General features: G+C 40.7%; 1 protein-coding gene across 2 annotated transcripts; it reads right to left on the bottom strand.

Moving 5' to 3' along the window:
- Nucleotides 1-386: 386 nt before the first annotated feature.
- l3mbtl1 (L3MBTL histone methyl-lysine binding protein 1) lies at nucleotides 387-16,959 on the bottom strand. 2 transcript variants are annotated; one of them, XM_047340285.1, is made up of 22 exons: nucleotides 15,828-16,959; nucleotides 13,419-13,767; nucleotides 12,389-12,576; nucleotides 11,230-11,359; nucleotides 9,531-9,693; nucleotides 9,025-9,163; nucleotides 8,718-8,766; nucleotides 8,105-8,193; nucleotides 7,455-7,559; nucleotides 7,141-7,276; nucleotides 5,953-6,044; nucleotides 5,678-5,829; nucleotides 4,408-4,484; nucleotides 4,025-4,110; nucleotides 3,791-3,901; nucleotides 3,571-3,712; nucleotides 2,527-2,663; nucleotides 1,844-2,028; nucleotides 1,715-1,764; nucleotides 987-1,141; nucleotides 835-897; nucleotides 387-623 (listed from the first exon to the last, which is right to left on the bottom strand). In XM_047340285.1, the coding sequence occupies exons 2-22, from the start codon at nucleotides 13,741-13,743 to the stop codon at nucleotides 489-491; spliced, it is 2,709 nt and encodes a 902-aa protein (XP_047196241.1). In that variant the 5' UTR covers nucleotides 13,744-13,767; nucleotides 15,828-16,959; the 3' UTR covers nucleotides 387-488. The 2 variants fall into 2 exon arrangements, with proteins under 2 accessions (XP_047196241.1, XP_035014579.2); XM_035158688.2 differs by having other exon boundaries at nucleotides 1,844-2,032; nucleotides 2,561-2,663.
- Nucleotides 16,960-17,103: the final 144 nt, after the last annotated feature.

Here is a 17,103-nt window from a genome sequence, read left to right as displayed (position 1 = left end):
AGTAAACATATTAAATCAGTTTCTGAGAAGCTCCAGTTCGGCCGTGAGTTGCAGCACGACGCTTCTGCAGAAGAGCGACCAGAAGCAGGTGCCACGACAGCTGTATATTCAAAACAAGTGATGTTCGGTAGTTTGGTAAAAATCGAACTGTGAGACTGAACCAAACTCATCAATTGTAAATCCACCAAACTATAAAAAACGTCTGCTGGTGCCCCTCATCTGCCTCTGCCGCCTTTTAGCCACCCTTCACAGTTTGTCCATCATCTTCATGACATTCCTCCATTACTCCCCAAAAATATATGCATTGCCTTGTTTCCCTTTTTCTCAACCCCACCCCCCCACCCCCCACCCCCCTCTCTGATGGGTACAGGACACCAAACACATGAAAAAAGGGGTCAGGGTCTTTGTCCCTGCAATATAATGAATTTGGCACATAATGATTAGTGGTCCCACCCCCCACGCCCACCCCCCAATGAGCGGGGGGGGGATCACTTGAGTCCCTCGTCTGTGCTCTTGAACATGAGGATGGCGTTGGAGATCTTGAGGGCGGGGCCAAGCTTGATGCTCATGATCTTCACAATGTCGGTCTGGGTGAGCAGCAGGAAGGCCTCCCCGTCAATCATCTGCAGAGAGGCAACAGTGGAGATGTCAGAGGTCATACTCACAGAGGGGTCAACAAAATAAAAGAAATAACTTTTTCTGCAGCACGTATTCAGCCCTGAAAATGAGAGCCTGCGGTTAAGTATTTTCCCTACACAAGTGTCTACAGTGCAACATGACAGTTAATTATGATGATGTTGTGTTGCTTTATTCACGAGCACTCGGTGGTTTTACCTCGTCTTTAAACAGACGAGCTTGTTCTTCACAGCCGATTAGATTCTGGACAAAACTGGAGACCTGCAGCGTAGAGTAGAAATAATCAAAACAGTCAGAAAATAATAACAATAAATAAATAAAAAAGAAAGTAAGCAATGATACTCACTGACCTCTTCAACGTTCCATGCCGCTACCTGGCTCGCGTGAATGCCCTGAACGCCAGGCAGCAGTTTACAGTGCTGCTCCCAGCACAGAGACAGAGTCCTGTCTGACTGGCCGCTCAGCGCCGACATGAACAGTGACGGATACACTTCTGAGGACATGTCTTAAGGCAAACATACACATAAAAACCTGTCAATATATGAGCACTTCAGATTTTGACACATCATAACAGTAGAAACAAAGTAGTAATTCCCAAACAATTTAGATTTTGTGAAATGACACAACTAGAATGGTACTTAGAGCAGCTCAGACCTAAGAGACCAACAGTCTCCTTAAAGTCAATCAAGCTGCACCAAATTGCACACGATCATAGATATCAGTTCCCTAAATATGGCAAATTTTTTCATCTATAGTGAAAGTGAAAAACAATTCCTGGACCCGCACCAAAATTGAATGGGTTGTTGTCTGACCCATACTACATCCTTCCACCAACTTTTGTGGTAGTCTGTTATTGTTGTGTAATCTTGCTTACAAACTAAAAAATCAACAAAAAACAGAGATAACTAGGCCTGAGTGTGTGTATGCAGATGTTATTTCTCAGACGCTTCAGAGATAGAAAACTGTTTCTAGTGGATAAAATAAATGTAATGGGAGATGATAGAGGAGCAAACACGTTGCTGTCCATATCCCCTATGTTAATAAAGTTCAGTCAAAGAAGGATCAGCACAAAACTCACTCTGGTAGTCTCTCTGCTGGTTCTTCCTGTATTTGGGAGGACGACCGATCCTGAAAACAGAGAAAAACATACACGTGGGAAAATCAAGCCTACACATGCAAGTACGCACATGCTTACAAACATGCTTACCTGCCACGGTAATGGGTCTTCTTGGTCCTCTGGCCAAAGAAGAGGTTCCTCTTGCACTCCGAGTCTGACAGCTCAGCCTTCAGCCTGCCCTGGTTACGCTCAGCCAGCGGGCAGCCAGATATGCAGTGATGAGCAGTGAAACGACCAGTCACATGGCCTGAACCATCACAACCTGGAGTCGGACACTTCCTGTTTAAATGACAGATGATCACCATCAAATGGAAATCTGGCCTCAGTAAAATTTCAAGGTAGGGTTGGTAAGTTGTTTCTGAAACACTTTTTATCTTATTTGCTCAAATACTCTTCACGTCCTCGGGACCATCAATAAATAAAGTGGCCTGGAAAAACAGAAACATATGCCAGTGGCCCTCGCAGGACTGTAATAAACACGACCAATCCTTTCATTCAGAAGAGACTTCATTCAGGGAGAAATACACTGCAGGAGCAGAGACGATGGCCAGAGGTTAGCAAGCCAGTCACAGAAAAGTCGGCTTCCAGCAGATGTCAGTGCACCTCCATGTGTTTTGGGGGCGTAACTCTGACAAGAGGGCTGATGGGAGGGGGTGGAATGTATCGGGTGCATTAATTTCAAAAATGCACCCAGCTCTTGCCTTTTATAGGATTACCAACCCTAACTTTAAGAAGATCAACAATCACACCATTATTTCAAAGTTTGAAAACACTTTCAATGTCTTTATCTCAGGTACTGATGAGAACCTGTTGTGGAAGCTGTACTTGTTGGATCTGGGGTGGCTGATGGGTTTGCAGGGAACAGAGGACGGGTAGACAGACTGACCGATAGCAGGAGGCTCCCTCACACCTACAAACACACAAATAAAATCAGATGAGGCCTCACATGTGCACACACAGCAGGACGTTCAACAAACCCTCATCCCATGCTGCCCGGTGTGACATTATTTCTGTTATGAACTAACAAGCAGTGCAGATTTCTACAGGCTAGATACATTTGACTGGTCAGAGTAGGAAAAGACGTATTATTTACACCTGTGCTTTTTCTACAGAACACATCAAAAGGTGTTATTTCAGCAGCACATACGATTATCAGTCAACAGAGTATATCAGCAACATACATGAAATATACAAAATGGTAAATAGATTTTTTTTTTTTTAAGTGCTTTAAAAAAGATACTAAAGGAGTTATTGTCATTTCAGTTAGCATTTCACGTTTCTATAAACCAGTTTAATTATCATTTACATTGTACTCTGTGGCCTGACAGAGGAAATTGAATACCAGGTTTACAATATCCTCAGAACGATTTTATGTTATCAACCATTTAGAAAAAGACAGATTTTCAGTTTTCAATGAAGTACAAATGGAGTTACGTCCAGTGGGTAGGATTTTGGGGGATCTAATGCCTGAAAGGGAAAATAATATTCATACTTACGTTTTCATGAGTGTTAAATCAGATGAAATTAAAAACAGTTTGTGACCTCAGAATGAGCCCTTAATATCTACATCAGGAGCAGGTGCTTTTCCACAAAGTCCACAAAGCTGCACCACCATGTTTCTACGGTAGCCCAGAACAGACAAACCAAAACACTGGTTCTACCAGAGAGGACCTTTCAGGTTTTTGTTTGAAGTCCACCACAATTTCAACTGGAGGGTAGAGCAAAGAGTATTCAGTTGTACTTTGCAACTTCACCACTAGATCCCACTAAATCATACACACTAAACCTTTTGGTGTATAAAGTATTGTAGTTGCTACCGTGTGGCTCCTGTGTTTTGGAGTCCCTTGGAGGAATTTTCAGTGGGTGACCGGTTGCTTCACACCAGCCTGCTGGATGTATGTCTGGGTGATCTGAGTCCATCCACTCATCATAGACGTGACTCCAGCCGTCATAATGGACCTGAAGGAGGAACAGTCAAGACCATTAGCACCAAAGCCCCAACTGACAAGTACACACAGTTAGAGCTCAGAGTATTACCTTAATGCGGTGAGTCTCAACCTCCTCCACTGTGGCTACTCTGATCAGACCAGGACTCCGCTTGTCCACGGCCTCCAGTTTCATCTGAGGTTGGAAGCTGTGGGCCACACGCTGGAGAAGATGAGGGAAGAACAATTTCCTTTCAATAAAGCAGTGGCTTCGCTTGCACCATTCTTAGATAGATTCAACAGATTGATACTGTGAATGAAGTCCAAAACAGTTCTTTGCTCTCACCACTTTAAAGGCATCAGCAGCCACAGCCTTAGCACCAGTCTCCTCCAGGTAGTGAGACCAGGAGAAACGGGCCTGGTCTGGGTAATCTGAAGCAGCAAAAATAGAAAAAAAATCATTCAGCTCATACATATCGCCTCACACATTTTCACCAAGCTCCTTCACTGGTTGCCCATTCATTTCTTATATGTACATGCACAGTAAATTCCACATATTTATTTGCCACATTCACATGTATACATTCTGTGTGTACTGTTTACATGAGTGTAAAATGGCAATGTTGAGGACATGGAGGAGAACTGGACAGGATTGTTTTTGAAGTAAATGACCCACAGTCGACTATGAATATGATTAAATCACTGATTAACAAGAAACACAATGGTCACCTTGGGGTGGGGTTAGGGGCAGGTTCCTCTCCTGGCACCAACCAATCGGATGAATGTACGGACTGCTAGCATCACACCTGTGTGTTTTGACAGTCAACAACGACAACATCATTAGGTTTTCTCGAAAAAAGTTTTCCAGAAAAGTTGGTGTATGAAATTGTAATGAAGAAGCAATGCTGCAGTTTCATTGAAAAGGGAAACAACCTGGTGAATTAAATGAGTTAGGAGGCTGCACAAAAAGAGCTGCCGACCTGATGCTTTGTGACACGTTTACTAACCGGTTTAGTTTCACTAACACTGAATCCTGCAGCACCAGGGAGCTGTTTTGAGTACGTGTATGTAATATGTGGGAATTTGCTGAACAGGTCGGATGACAAGGTATACTGCAGTGCTGCATAACCCAATTTTTTTTTAAAAACTCTAAATATAATGCGGATTGTTTTTTATTTTATATATATTTTATTGTTGGTCAATTTTTTTGAAAAGGAAACAATTATATAAGTTATGCTCTGAAAATCATTTGAGGTACATGGATGCCACATGCTGGCAGGAAAGAGCAACCTCAACTGAGTGAGAGCTGCTAATGAGATGTGATTATCCTGGTGTATCTTTAACAGATGCTGGTATAAATAAACCCAGAGTCATTCTCTCTAAAGGACGGATTTTTCTATTGAAGTGTGCTATATATATATATATATATATATACTAATAAATGTGTAGGACAGACAAAGTTAGCAGCTGATAAAGAAGGTGAAGGGGTTAGTTGAGACCAAATCAGAGCATAAAGGAGAACACCAATTCAAAATTCGATAAGGTTTCTCTTTGTCTGCTGGATGTATAACGAGACAATTTTTTGCTATCACTTTAGCCAAAGCCACTTCATATGGGGATTATATGTCAGGGGTGTTGGGCACTTTGTTTGCAAGTAGTTCTGTTCTGTCCCTTAGTGGCCAGGTTTAGATGAATGCAGGCCCAGCACAACTGAAGTGGAAGTTGTGCAGCCCTACAGCTCCAGCAGCTGTTTGAGAGGAACAAAGGTGCATGGGTGCTTTAGGATAAACACATAAAATGTTAGTTAACTGAGAAACTTCAGTTTGCAACAGTGAGAGGCCTTAACAGCACTTTTCTCCTGATGAAGGGAAATGCACAACACAGGACTGTTCTCAGTGCGCTTTCAACAATTTCTACACATATCTCAGTTTCTCCATAGCTGCTCAGTATCATAGTAATTTGATCATTTCCCAAATCTAATGAGTTCAGAAAGACCCACCAGTAGTCATATGTGTCATCCCAGTTGTCAAAATGAACCAGGAAACGATAGTCCACCATGTCAGTGACAGTTGCTACACAGATGAGGGAGGGGTTCATGCGGTCGACAGCCTCCAGCTTCATTCCTATCTCGAAGCTGCACTTCACGTCAATCTGAGCAGAAAGCACAAACATTAGAAACCTCAACTAAAAACGTATCATCCCACTTGAATCCATGCTTGTAGATGTTACATTACATATTATATACAACATATTATACTGTATAGCAGCAGTTACCCTGCCAGGACTGGCAAACAACTCTTTGGGAGACACTTGTGCTTTAGTCATTCTCAGGTAGTTGGTCCAGGTAAACTCTTCCTCTTTACAGCCTGCAGAGACAAGACAGAAAAACACAAAATTAACTTGATTCATTGTCCGGAAAAGCAGCAAAACATTAAATACATTTGGAGGAATAATTCAAGACAAAGCACTCATTCGCTTTCATGCCCAGAGTTAGATGAGAGGAGTGATGCCACTCTCATCTCTACAGGACACAGGGGGAAACAGTTTGCCTGATTCTGTCCAGAGGTAAAAACAAACCCACCTGCGAACACCTCACAAGTTTACTTGAGCTGCTTTCATTCACCGAACTCAAGATAATCTCCCAATTTCTCTGCAGGGGCTGCACATGAGAGCGCAAATGTCCAAGTGAGAGGCTAAGCACATTCTCCAGAGTTTCAATTACCAGCTCTCTACTAAAAACTCTGGAGAATGTCTGAATGAGCCCATGTGAGAAAACAGCAGGAAATTCTCCGGAGGAATCGCCGCAAGCGAGTGGGCATGTTGATGACGTTTCTAAACATGCGAGAGACCCAAAACTGAAATTTTTTTAAAGAATACAAATATCCCAGGATGAATACGCGGTGCCATTCTCAAAGAAGACACAGAAAAAGATGTCAGGAAAGCCTTTGGTGATGAGGCCAGATGCTGGTGTTGATGTGCTGTAAACAAAAACATGATCTGCACCAGCCCTCACCTGCACGCCCTGAGATTTCTGTGTTGTTGTAAATGTTTCTCCTGCTGCATTGATCTAATGTGAAAGGTAAACTTCAGAGAAAGTCCAGACCCCAATGAACAGACATTTTCCAGAGTTCATGTCTGAAAAAGACTTAAATAACACTTCATATCTTATTGTATTTGTATGGGTTAAATGAATGAGATACAAAATGTTAATTACAGTTTTACTGCTGTTGTTAGATAAATGTGTTACCTTTGCTTAAAGCTAGGATCTTTAGAGCTAATTCTCTGCAGGCTCATGCTTCATATTTACCATATAGACATGAGAGTGGTATCAACCTTCTCATCTAACTCTTGGCCAGAACGTGAATGAATGTATTTCCAACTATTCTTTTAAAGGATAAGCTTCCTCCTCTGAAAGGGTAAACATAGTCTTTGGTCTGTGTACACTTTGTTGTCACCTCTGACCTTTGGGAGTGTGCAGTTTGTGTCCTGTGCTCTCACACCAGCCTGCCTGGTGGATGTCGGGAGAGTTTGCATTCACCCAGAAGTCGTGACAGTCGGAGTAGCCATCAAAATGGAGCCGCAACCGGTAACCACAGACCTGGACAATGACATGCCACGTTAGAGAAAAACAAAGCCAGGCTGAAGGAGGTGACACCTGGCTGGACTCCTCATGCATGCAAAGCAGCCTGCGAAGTGACTGAAAGGGGATTTTTAATTCTAAATAATCCCCCTGGTCATTAAGATCCATCGACCGTGTTAATGTACGTGTGGCTCACCTCGGCCACAGTGAGGACAAAGTACATGGACGGATGCTGTGGGTCGATGCCTTCCAGCTTCATCCCCTGTTTAAAGCCGTTCTTCACTGTCGGCACTCTCTGAGACTGGACACGCAGGATAAAAGGGCAAATATTTCAGTACAGAACAGACACAAAGATAAAATTAAGTGAAATAAAAATCATCCTTGTGGGGAAATTGGCTCAGGACAAAGAACAGAGGAAAGATAAGAACACAGCAAATTGACGAGCAGAGATTACAGAAATGTCCTCATAGTGGATTTTTATTTCATTTTTCTGGGGACAAATAGTCTGTGGCAAAGCTCAGATTGCAAAACGGTTAGATAGTTACAGGAATACATTTCTTTAAAATAGAACCACTCCAAGAACACTCTCGACCGTACCCTCAGTAACAAAATAAAATGCAACTCTTTGGCTGCATGCATCACTTTCTCCAAGCTAAATTTACATTTCTCATCTCCTCCCTTGACAATGATGTACAATGCCAACTGGGTCTCCCCTGTCCTATAAAGATAGCTGCAGTGGTCGTAAAAGAGGCAGTAATAAAAACCATGGGTATACTGGGAGAAGCTGTGCGTAGGTAGCATGAGCTCAGGCTGAAGCTACAGTCTGAATATTAAAGTCTAACATACCTCTTGGAAAAGCTTGTTGGGAGAAAAAACTGCTTTGGTTTCCTCCAGATACAGAGCCCACGTCCACTGCTCGGTCTTAGTGTCTCCAGCTTCACCAAAAACACAAATGAATTCATTAACGTGCATGACAACAAGATATTAGTCCAACCCAAGGAACTAAAAGAATTCAATAGTGGAACAGATGACAGACAATAAGTCAGACTGGGAAAGAAACAGATTCTTCAGCAGCTAATGTTGCAAGATTGCTGCTTCTGTAATATTACAGACAACTTCTCAAAACAACTTTCATCTAAAAGTAGAATATTGTTAAAACAACAACTACAACTTTAGGTTGAAATAACTGTCTCACAAAAAAATGTACTGAAGATGCATTATAATAAACAAAACACATCTTTCAATAGAATCGGAAATTGTTTTCAACTTTTAACTTGAAGGTCATTTCAGAGTCATAATTTATTGCTGTTTGATGGGATTGCATTATATCATCAGAGATATGTAATCATTATTAAACTTGTTAAGATGTCGCCTGCTTAAGTGAAAGAAATTAACCAAAAATTATAGCAAAGATGAAATGAGACCAACAGAACGACATGTAAAGAATTATTATTCCAACCTGCTCTGATGTGTCGACTGTCTGCTTTAGAGTCATCCATTTTCTCATCCTAAAAAACATGTAAGAAAACTTGCGTAAGTGTCAAGCCTCAGACACAGTCACTGAATTAAAGCTGATTTTTTATTCGAAAACAATAATCTTGTGTTATTTGCAAGGACTATTCAGTCAGCTTTTCCCACCATGTCACTCACAATACTTTCAGTCATGAAATGCCATAGTCATGCACATTGGAATAAACTCTTCATATACCACAACATCTGGCAAACCCTAACCCAGTTGTTATGGGGAAGTAAAATGACTGTCCCACCGTGCCCTCCATGTCGGAGTCTTCCTCAGAGGGACTAAGGTACTCCTTCCTCTTCCTCTTCCTCATGGGTTTCAGGTGATCGGGGTTAAGGGAGGAGACCCTGCCACCTGCCGGCACTTTCTCCACGCCAACGCTCCTCCTAAGGTGCAGAGAGCACAGATACTGTTCCTCACGTCTAAACACATCACCACACTCTGAACCGTTTTCTAATTTTTTGTAATCATGAAGTTTATTTCTACCTTGCACACTCAGCTGGTTGCCTGTTTATCAAATTTCTATATCCCACTAAATTTGACACTGCACTTTCCTGGGCCAAAAACCACACACAAGCCCAGTGTGAAGCCGATGAGATGAACAGTTTGCGAGTTATGGGTTCCACATACAGACAGACAGACTTCTGTAGAATGAGTAGGTAGACATATATATATACATATACATATACATATAACAGTGTATTTGGAGATGTATGAGAGATTATACAGGAGAAGCAGCCACCGTGAACACACCTGTCAGTGATGGGCTCTCTTCGTAGCTCCTCTGTGTAGGGCCTCTGCGCTCTGGGATCATGGTTAAGTTGTCCCGGTCCGACCTGAACTTCAGGTTTGACGGAAACCAACCTCCCCAGCTCCACAGCTGCACCTCGCACGGGACCTACAGGGGCTGACACATCTGTCACATCAGGAACAGGTGTTAAATTAATTACATTTCTGATTAAATCTAACAGCTGATCCGTGGATCTGCTGCGTGTCACATATGTCTGTTTTTCACACAGCATGTCTGCTGTGTGTCTGTAGCGGCGCTGCAATGTGAGGTTTCTGGTATGATCACTGTATTTCCTTGAATAAAAGTACAGCTTTATACTAATTGCGAGGATACTACGCTATGAAACCGTACATCTTCCGGTCCTGCAATAACACTAAATATCTTGTTAAAACAAAACCTTGTTGAACAGCAGAAACGCTGTAGTGCTTTTACTTTGAAAGGGGTACAGGAAATGTAGCAAATATTTATGTTTGTGACATATTAAACAGATAAACATTAAAACTGTGGTGATAGGTCATTTTCAGTGTCTATTCCGCTGTGAGCCGTGCCGTACATGGAGAAAATAGGCGAGACCTCGATTCAAAAGATGGATGTTTTAAAAACACGTGGAAAAAGCTGAGCAAAGGGTCTATTACTGAAAGGCTATTGAATATTTCATGCATGAATTTATGTTACATATTTTAAATTGTAAAGATTTACTTTATTTAGTGGAACACATCATTTTTTAATGACTGCATCTAAGCCACTCCTGAAACAACACGTGCCTATATTTGTGCTCTTCACCTGTTTATCTTATGACCTGGTTTAGAAGATGTTTATTATATAGTATAGAATTTTTTTGTCTAATTTATTGGAATACTATTTCTATTTTTGAATGTCCGCGTCTTCATATCTTACGTTAATTAGGTTCACATTTAAAAGTTAAATTTCAGTTTGTTATGGAAATTGAGTGCATGTGCACAAGTTTTTTGATGATGTTTAAGAGCAAACTGTGCTTAACAGCATGTATTTTGGCATTTGCCTAGTTTTGAATTAATTACAATAAATGCACTTTACATTACTTTTTTATTAGATACTTTTTTTACTCTTACTCAAGTACTTATTTTTATGAGTGCATTTACTTCTACTTGAGTCATTACAATTATAAAGTAACAATACTTTTACTTGAGTACTGTTTCTGTTACTCTACCCACCACTGCTTCTGACTAAACTTATTGATTACTTGTACCCACTTTTCAGCTGAATTTAGTTTCTCCAAACATCTTATATTGATATTTTGAACACGAACCCGCAGCTGCATTATTTTCACTTGTCAACAAGAGTTCTGCTGCATCTGATGTAATTATTGCTCATTTCAGCTTCAAGCACATTAGTCATTGTTGAAAAGGGCATGCTGCGATATACGGAAAGCAGCAGTCCTTAACTATCATAACACCTGCAACATTAGTATTTGTTATTCTTTTAATACAAAATCATTATTTATCAGATATGTAATGTTATATATGAGATGAACATGTGGTCCATTTAAAAACCAAAAAAAACTGTACTTCTTGATATTTTTTTGTCAGGCATTGAAATCGGCAGCTACTACCTCAATCTAAAATGTAGTATTTCTTGCTTAGTCCCTGATGATACAACAACCTTATGCAACTATGAGTCTACCTGGCTTGTCTGTTGGAGCCCCTTCTGCATCAGCGGATCTCCCAGAAGTCCCTGCTGCTAATTCAGCTGTGCTGCTGGTCGTCCCTGGGGTGATCAGTGTGCTCAGCGTTCCTACGTCACTCACACAGAACTACAACACACACACACACACGCATCAATGAGTCCATCTGTCAAAATGTATCCTGAGGTTTTATGATGCCTATTCAACAATTCATCAGACATTTATTAAATGTGTACTGTGGCAGGTTGTTTCCAGTTGAGACTCTGAGTGAGGACAAATAAATGTGATCATTTTAATGAGTCAGGATTTTAATAAGCTATTATCATTCTGATGACCTCTCCCTCTTTTTAATGTGAGAAACGTTGCATCACATCTAGTTTATCTGGCTGATTGGCTTTGTTACTGTGTTTGTTTTCCTACTGACCCAGTGAAACGAGTTCCAGTGCTGAATAGTTAACGATTTTAATCAGTTAAATTCCATTGACTCGTTACACATTTACTGCAGATACAGGATCACTGTGTTCAAAGGTAAGTGGTAAAAGCCTCCCTGAGCCACTGAGAAAGGAGCAGATGAGTGATGAGCCTCTCTGATCTTTTTCATGAAACACTGTCTGATCAGAAACCAATCCCCCACCTTGCACGTGGTGTGAGATCATCCAACGAGTACACAGGGACGGGACTATCAGGGATCAGCCCTTAAGCTTTAATTGTATTTTTTCTGTTGGTATTTTTGCCTACTCTTAAAGCCAAGAAATAAAAGCTATTGTAATTTGTAGCCTGACCTATTTATTGGTTGCCAAATTAAAATCAGCCTTTCCCAATCATATGGGGAGATATGAAAGCTTATATTTTGTAGAATAAACAATGCAGAAAGGTGCTCTGGTTTTGGAAATGTCTGTTTCCTTTCCTTGTGTTTAGTGTCCTCCTCTCTTGCTGCAGCTGATCTTGTGAACAGGAGTTGGTGATGTGTGATAATCTAATTGCTGTGGGAATAAGATCAATGAGACACCATGAAGTGAGCCACAATCTATAAAGCTCTTAAAGAAACAAACAAGCAGGTGAGAAAAAGCTGGAAATCCTCTCTGAAATAGATGCTGTGAGGAGTGAGGGATTTTTGTGTAGCAGAACAAATATATGTATATTTTTCACATCACTCACCTTGAGGTTGCTGCTGGGCAGGATCGCCATCCCCTCCTTCCATTCCAGGACATGGACGATGCTACAAGCCCCACCCACTTGTGCTGTAAGGGTGGGCACAGCCGTCTGATTGGCCCTGACTCCTTTACCTAGGTCTCCCACAGCAACAGTTGGAGTCACCTCCACCTTCTGATGACTAAGAGCAGGAGCTGAGGAGAGATGCGTTCAGATTCATGAACTCTCTGTCTGAGTTCACCCAAGAGAATACAACTCAATTAACACAGTATTTTTATTTGATCGCATCACTTTTCTGTTAAATTTTTTTTTTTTAAGAAAAAGTAATTTCCTTTTTGTGGCACAAGGGGGAAAAGAAAATGAATGAAATTATGATAAATAAAACGCCATTTATTGAGCTTTTTATAATAATGGTCAAAAGTGACAACAAAAGGGAAAATTTCAAAATAAACCTTTTGTTTAGATAGAATAATTAGTTTCCTCATATTTTATTATAATTAATGTTGTATTTGCATCTTTACTGTAAAGAGCACTGACTTTGTCTTGTCTTTGACTGGTGCTTAATGCTGACGTCTGCTGACAGAATATCTCTGAGATGTTCTCTGTCTTATTATATCAAAATACAACAGTTACTATTGATTTTAATATGCTGATGATTATTTTTTTAGATAAATCAATTACTTTTTTGGTCAGAGAAATGCCAAAAATGTAACAAATGCAAATCACAACTTTGCAAAATCATCTTCAGCTGTCTTACTTTCTTTAAGCAAAAGTCCAAAACACAAAGATTCTGTTTACTGTCAGCTTAGTAAAATAAGCTGATTGATTTTTTTCTTTGACTTGAGACGACTAATTAATGAAATAATAATTTCTTCTCTAATGACAAGGAGTTTTACTGATGCCAAAGGCAGCGTCACAAGGGACCAGCGGGTCGCGTCACATCCTTGTTAAACACTTTATAATCTCAAAGGAAATTCAATTTGTCAAAAAATTTGTTAAAGGATGGTCTCGCCAACAAAATCAGACCTGTGCTCACCTGGAAGGAGTAGAGCTGTGGTGGTGTGGGGCTGGGGCTGGGGCTGGGGCTGGGGCTGAGGCTGGGGCTGGGGCTGGGGCTGGAGCTGGGGCTGGGGCTGGGGCTGGGGCTGGGGCTGGGTCTGAGGCTGCGTCTGAGGCTGGGTCTGAGGCTGGGTCTGCGGATGGGGCTGGGTCTGGAGCTGGAGCTGGGGCTGGGGCTGGGCCTTCTTAGCCACACCATCATTCCCACAGATGAGAACGGTCTCACTGGGAGACGAGGAGGACGGATCCACAGATCTGTGCTCTTCTTTGGGTTGAGCCTCCATGTTCACTTTGGCACTCATGACCCTGTCCCTTACTCCGGAGCGCTTAAAATCAAAGAGTATGAGGAACAGTGTAACGCATAGGACTGACAGGGTGACAAGTTTACAGCTTTACCAGGGTGTGGTTTTGTGGTTTGGGTCCTGTATAAAAACATCCTGGATAAATCTTTCCCGTTGAGGTTCAATTTGAATTTTTAGTGATTTTTGTGACATGTTTATTCGTCCAAATCAAGAGGATGCTGTATGTTGAAAATCACTCTGGGGTACATAGTGATTTTGGTTTATCTGACTTGACTTGGTAAGAAATCTTAATTTATAGTTATGCTCTTTTGTTATATCTATTGATTTATCTGAATCATTTTTTACTACTCACTCTATCAATTACAAGAGTATTAATGTGATATCAATACAATGCACAGGAAAACAAGGTGAAATCTAGGCACACTTTGCAGCTATGAACAAACAAACCTATAGAGGGAATTGTATAACCACAAAGCCCCTGATAGACTTTGTGTCTATTTGTACAGTCACCAAAGTGCTGCTCATTGTGGGAACTGTTGGGTTTCTCAAATAATTTTAAGGTCTTGACCGTATGTTGTGATTTGGCCTTTAAAATTTAACTGAATTGAATACCTTTTATTTTTAGTTGGTTCATTTTTTGCGAGGCACTTTGTAACCTTGTTTAGATAAGTGCTCTACAAATAAAGTAATGATAAGGTTATTTACTGCCTCCCATTTTCATTTTTTTTCCATTATGTTTATATAACTTTTTGCTGACCATTGATATGGTTACTGGCTACATTAGCACCTATGCACACCATGTTTGGATTTAAGTTACAATTTCTTCACTTAGTTTACAATTTACTAGTAGTAGTAAATGCACTCAAGTTTAGTATTTTTGCACGAAATGATAATTTTACACTGTCCACCTCCTATGACATTGACTATTGGAACAGCCTCCTAGACACATACATCTATACTTCGGTAATTCTTGAGTGCTTTTCTTGTTCAGTATGTGTATTTTTAAACTACTAGATGCCTTCATTTCATTGGTATCTATCTATGTCTGTCTATTCATTCAAATCAAGTGTCAAGAAGATGCCATCTTTTAAAAATCACTCTGAGGCACATTGTCATTTTTGGATATACAAATTAAACTGACATGACTCTGTAAGCTCTTATCTACATCAGTTTATTTATCTGGATTCTTTTGTTCTAAATACTCCATTATTGTAAGAGTATTATTGTGATATTCATATTAATAATTCACAGGGGGACATCGACAGGAAGGGGAAATAATTTAAGATCTAAGCACACTTACGTGCTGTGAACAAATAAAATAATGTCGTTTTTATCTCCATGTGTATTTACTGCCTGCCATTTCTCCTAAAATGGCTCCTGGATGTACAGAACCATTAAAAGACAACGTTAAAACTACATGAGAAATATTTTCCTGGAGATTTCTCCTAACTTAGACAAGATAAGACAAGCAGTACAAACAATGAAGAGCAGTGTTTTGAATAGAAAGGGCAGAACAGAGACGGGTTCCCCCCATCAACAGCCATGATGACCCCGTATGACTTTTTAACAGGCGTGAATAATAAAAGACCTTCAAATGTAAAACTACTGTATTTACGCGCAGGCATCAAAGTCCACACACGTCAAAATACAGCATTTTAGTTAAAATGGCGGAGGACGTGAAAGCCTTCAGCCAAAAACAAAAATGAAATGTGTAAAAATCCGTGTCTCAAATCCACAGTGAAAATCCCATTTAGTGAAAAATGAACCCTGTCACCCATTCCGCCAACATCTCCACCTCACGGCGGCGTTAGCATGTCACGTCTGACTCGGACCCCAGCGCCATTTCTTCATGTTCAAATGTGTTATCACTCGATTAGCTTCATTAAACGCGCGCTATTATATATTTTAACATGAACAGCTTTGAGCTTTAAATCCTTAGCGTCGAACACGCTTCACATTCAGGTAAAAACGCACCGACACGCGCCCTCCTTTAAAACCTGTTCGGGTTAAAGACGCTTCAATGAGGAGAAAATGATCAAATGTGGAATTAAATGGGATAAATTGCGAAGTGAAATTTGTCTCACCAGCTCTGATCTCCTGCGGCTCCGGGGCTCACACTGCGCATGCGCGAGCCCACAGCACAGTCACTGCCTTAGAATAAAACCGCTTCGCTTTCAGTAACGATCGATATGTGAAAATATTATCGATTACAGTGGAGACCGATCAACGTCAGCTTCTTACTTCAAAAATTAATGAACCTTCTGCAAACCACAGCGGCTGTTCCCCCCACAGTACCATGCCTTACTTAGGGAGCATTCATTATATAATTAGCAGGATATAGGTCATGTCAATACTTTTGTCAAACAAATAAATAACATCACACAAATATTTTTTCATTAAGATCTTTAATTGAACATACAATAAAAAAAGGACATTTTCTGTTAGATCTCATTTGCATGGAGAAAAATACAAATCTATTCCACAACCTGGAGAGGGGGGGCAGCATTCTGCAAAGCTGCTTTCAGACATGCACTGAACGGTATGTTAACACAAAAGTACGGGTGAGAGGCTCCAGACTTTTATCAGCCAACCCTAGTAAAAACTCCTGAGAAAGTCCAAATTATTCCATGTGAGAAAACGGCAGGCCATACTCTGGAGAATTCATTCCACTGATGACGTTTCTAATGCAACAAATGCGAAACTGGGGAGATGTCAAGAGCTTATAGTGATGAGGACAGACACAGGTGTCAATGTCAGAAACGCGTGATTTTCGCAGCAGTTGTTAATGCATCTGAGCGGAGATCTGCTGTGTTGTTCGTGTGCGAAAGGTTAACTCTGAAGTGTGCACCCACTTGCGGACATTCTCCGGAGTTCATGTCTGAAAACATCTGACAATGTTCGCTCTGATATAAAGCTGACCTTTCAGAGATTAGTATGGATGTACCTTTCCAGTACAAAAACACTCCAGCAGTAGCTGTACACTTTAAATATGCAGAGGCTGAACAAAACCCTTAACCCCGAAGAAAGCCTGAAAAAACAAAAACAAATTAAAACTAATTCGTCATGGCTGCAATCAGAACTGAGGAAAGCCAAGAAAAATGTGACGCTGCATTTGACGCCTTGAAACTTGCCAAACTGAAAACCATCAAGTAAAACAAAGTGGTGTTCCACAGACTACCTGGTCTTGGTTACAAAAAAGGAATATATCTGTTTGATGCAAGATCTATGTACAAGAGGTTAAAAAGAGGTCATAACAATCCACCTACAACACAAGCTGTTCAAACGTGAAATTCAAACCCTTATCATTTTCCTGCAAATATGAAGTTACAAGTTCTTGCATCCAGTTGAGCATTTTAATGT

The sequence above is a fragment of the Hippoglossus stenolepis genome, chromosome 6 (assembly GCF_022539355.2).
Source record: "Hippoglossus stenolepis isolate QCI-W04-F060 chromosome 6, HSTE1.2, whole genome shotgun sequence".
Taxonomy (NCBI): Eukaryota; Metazoa; Chordata; class Actinopteri; order Pleuronectiformes; family Pleuronectidae; genus Hippoglossus; species Hippoglossus stenolepis.
The sequence above is the reverse complement of the archived record's forward strand: the minus strand, read 5'-3'. Positions and strand labels throughout refer to the sequence as shown.

Coding starts and splice junctions, on each gene's coding strand:
- l3mbtl1 (XM_047340285.1), bottom strand. CDS start 13,743: ATGAGTGCCAAAGTGAACATGGAGGCTCAACCCAAAGAAGAGCACAGA. Junction 9,694..11,229: donor GGCTCCAACAGACAAGCCAG/GTAGACTCATAG, acceptor CTGATGTGACAG/ATGTGTCAGCCCCTGTAGGT. Junction 2,029..2,526: donor CTGAGATAAAGACATTGAAA/GTGTTTTCAAAC, acceptor TTAAACAGGAAG/TGTCCGACTCCAGGTTGTGA.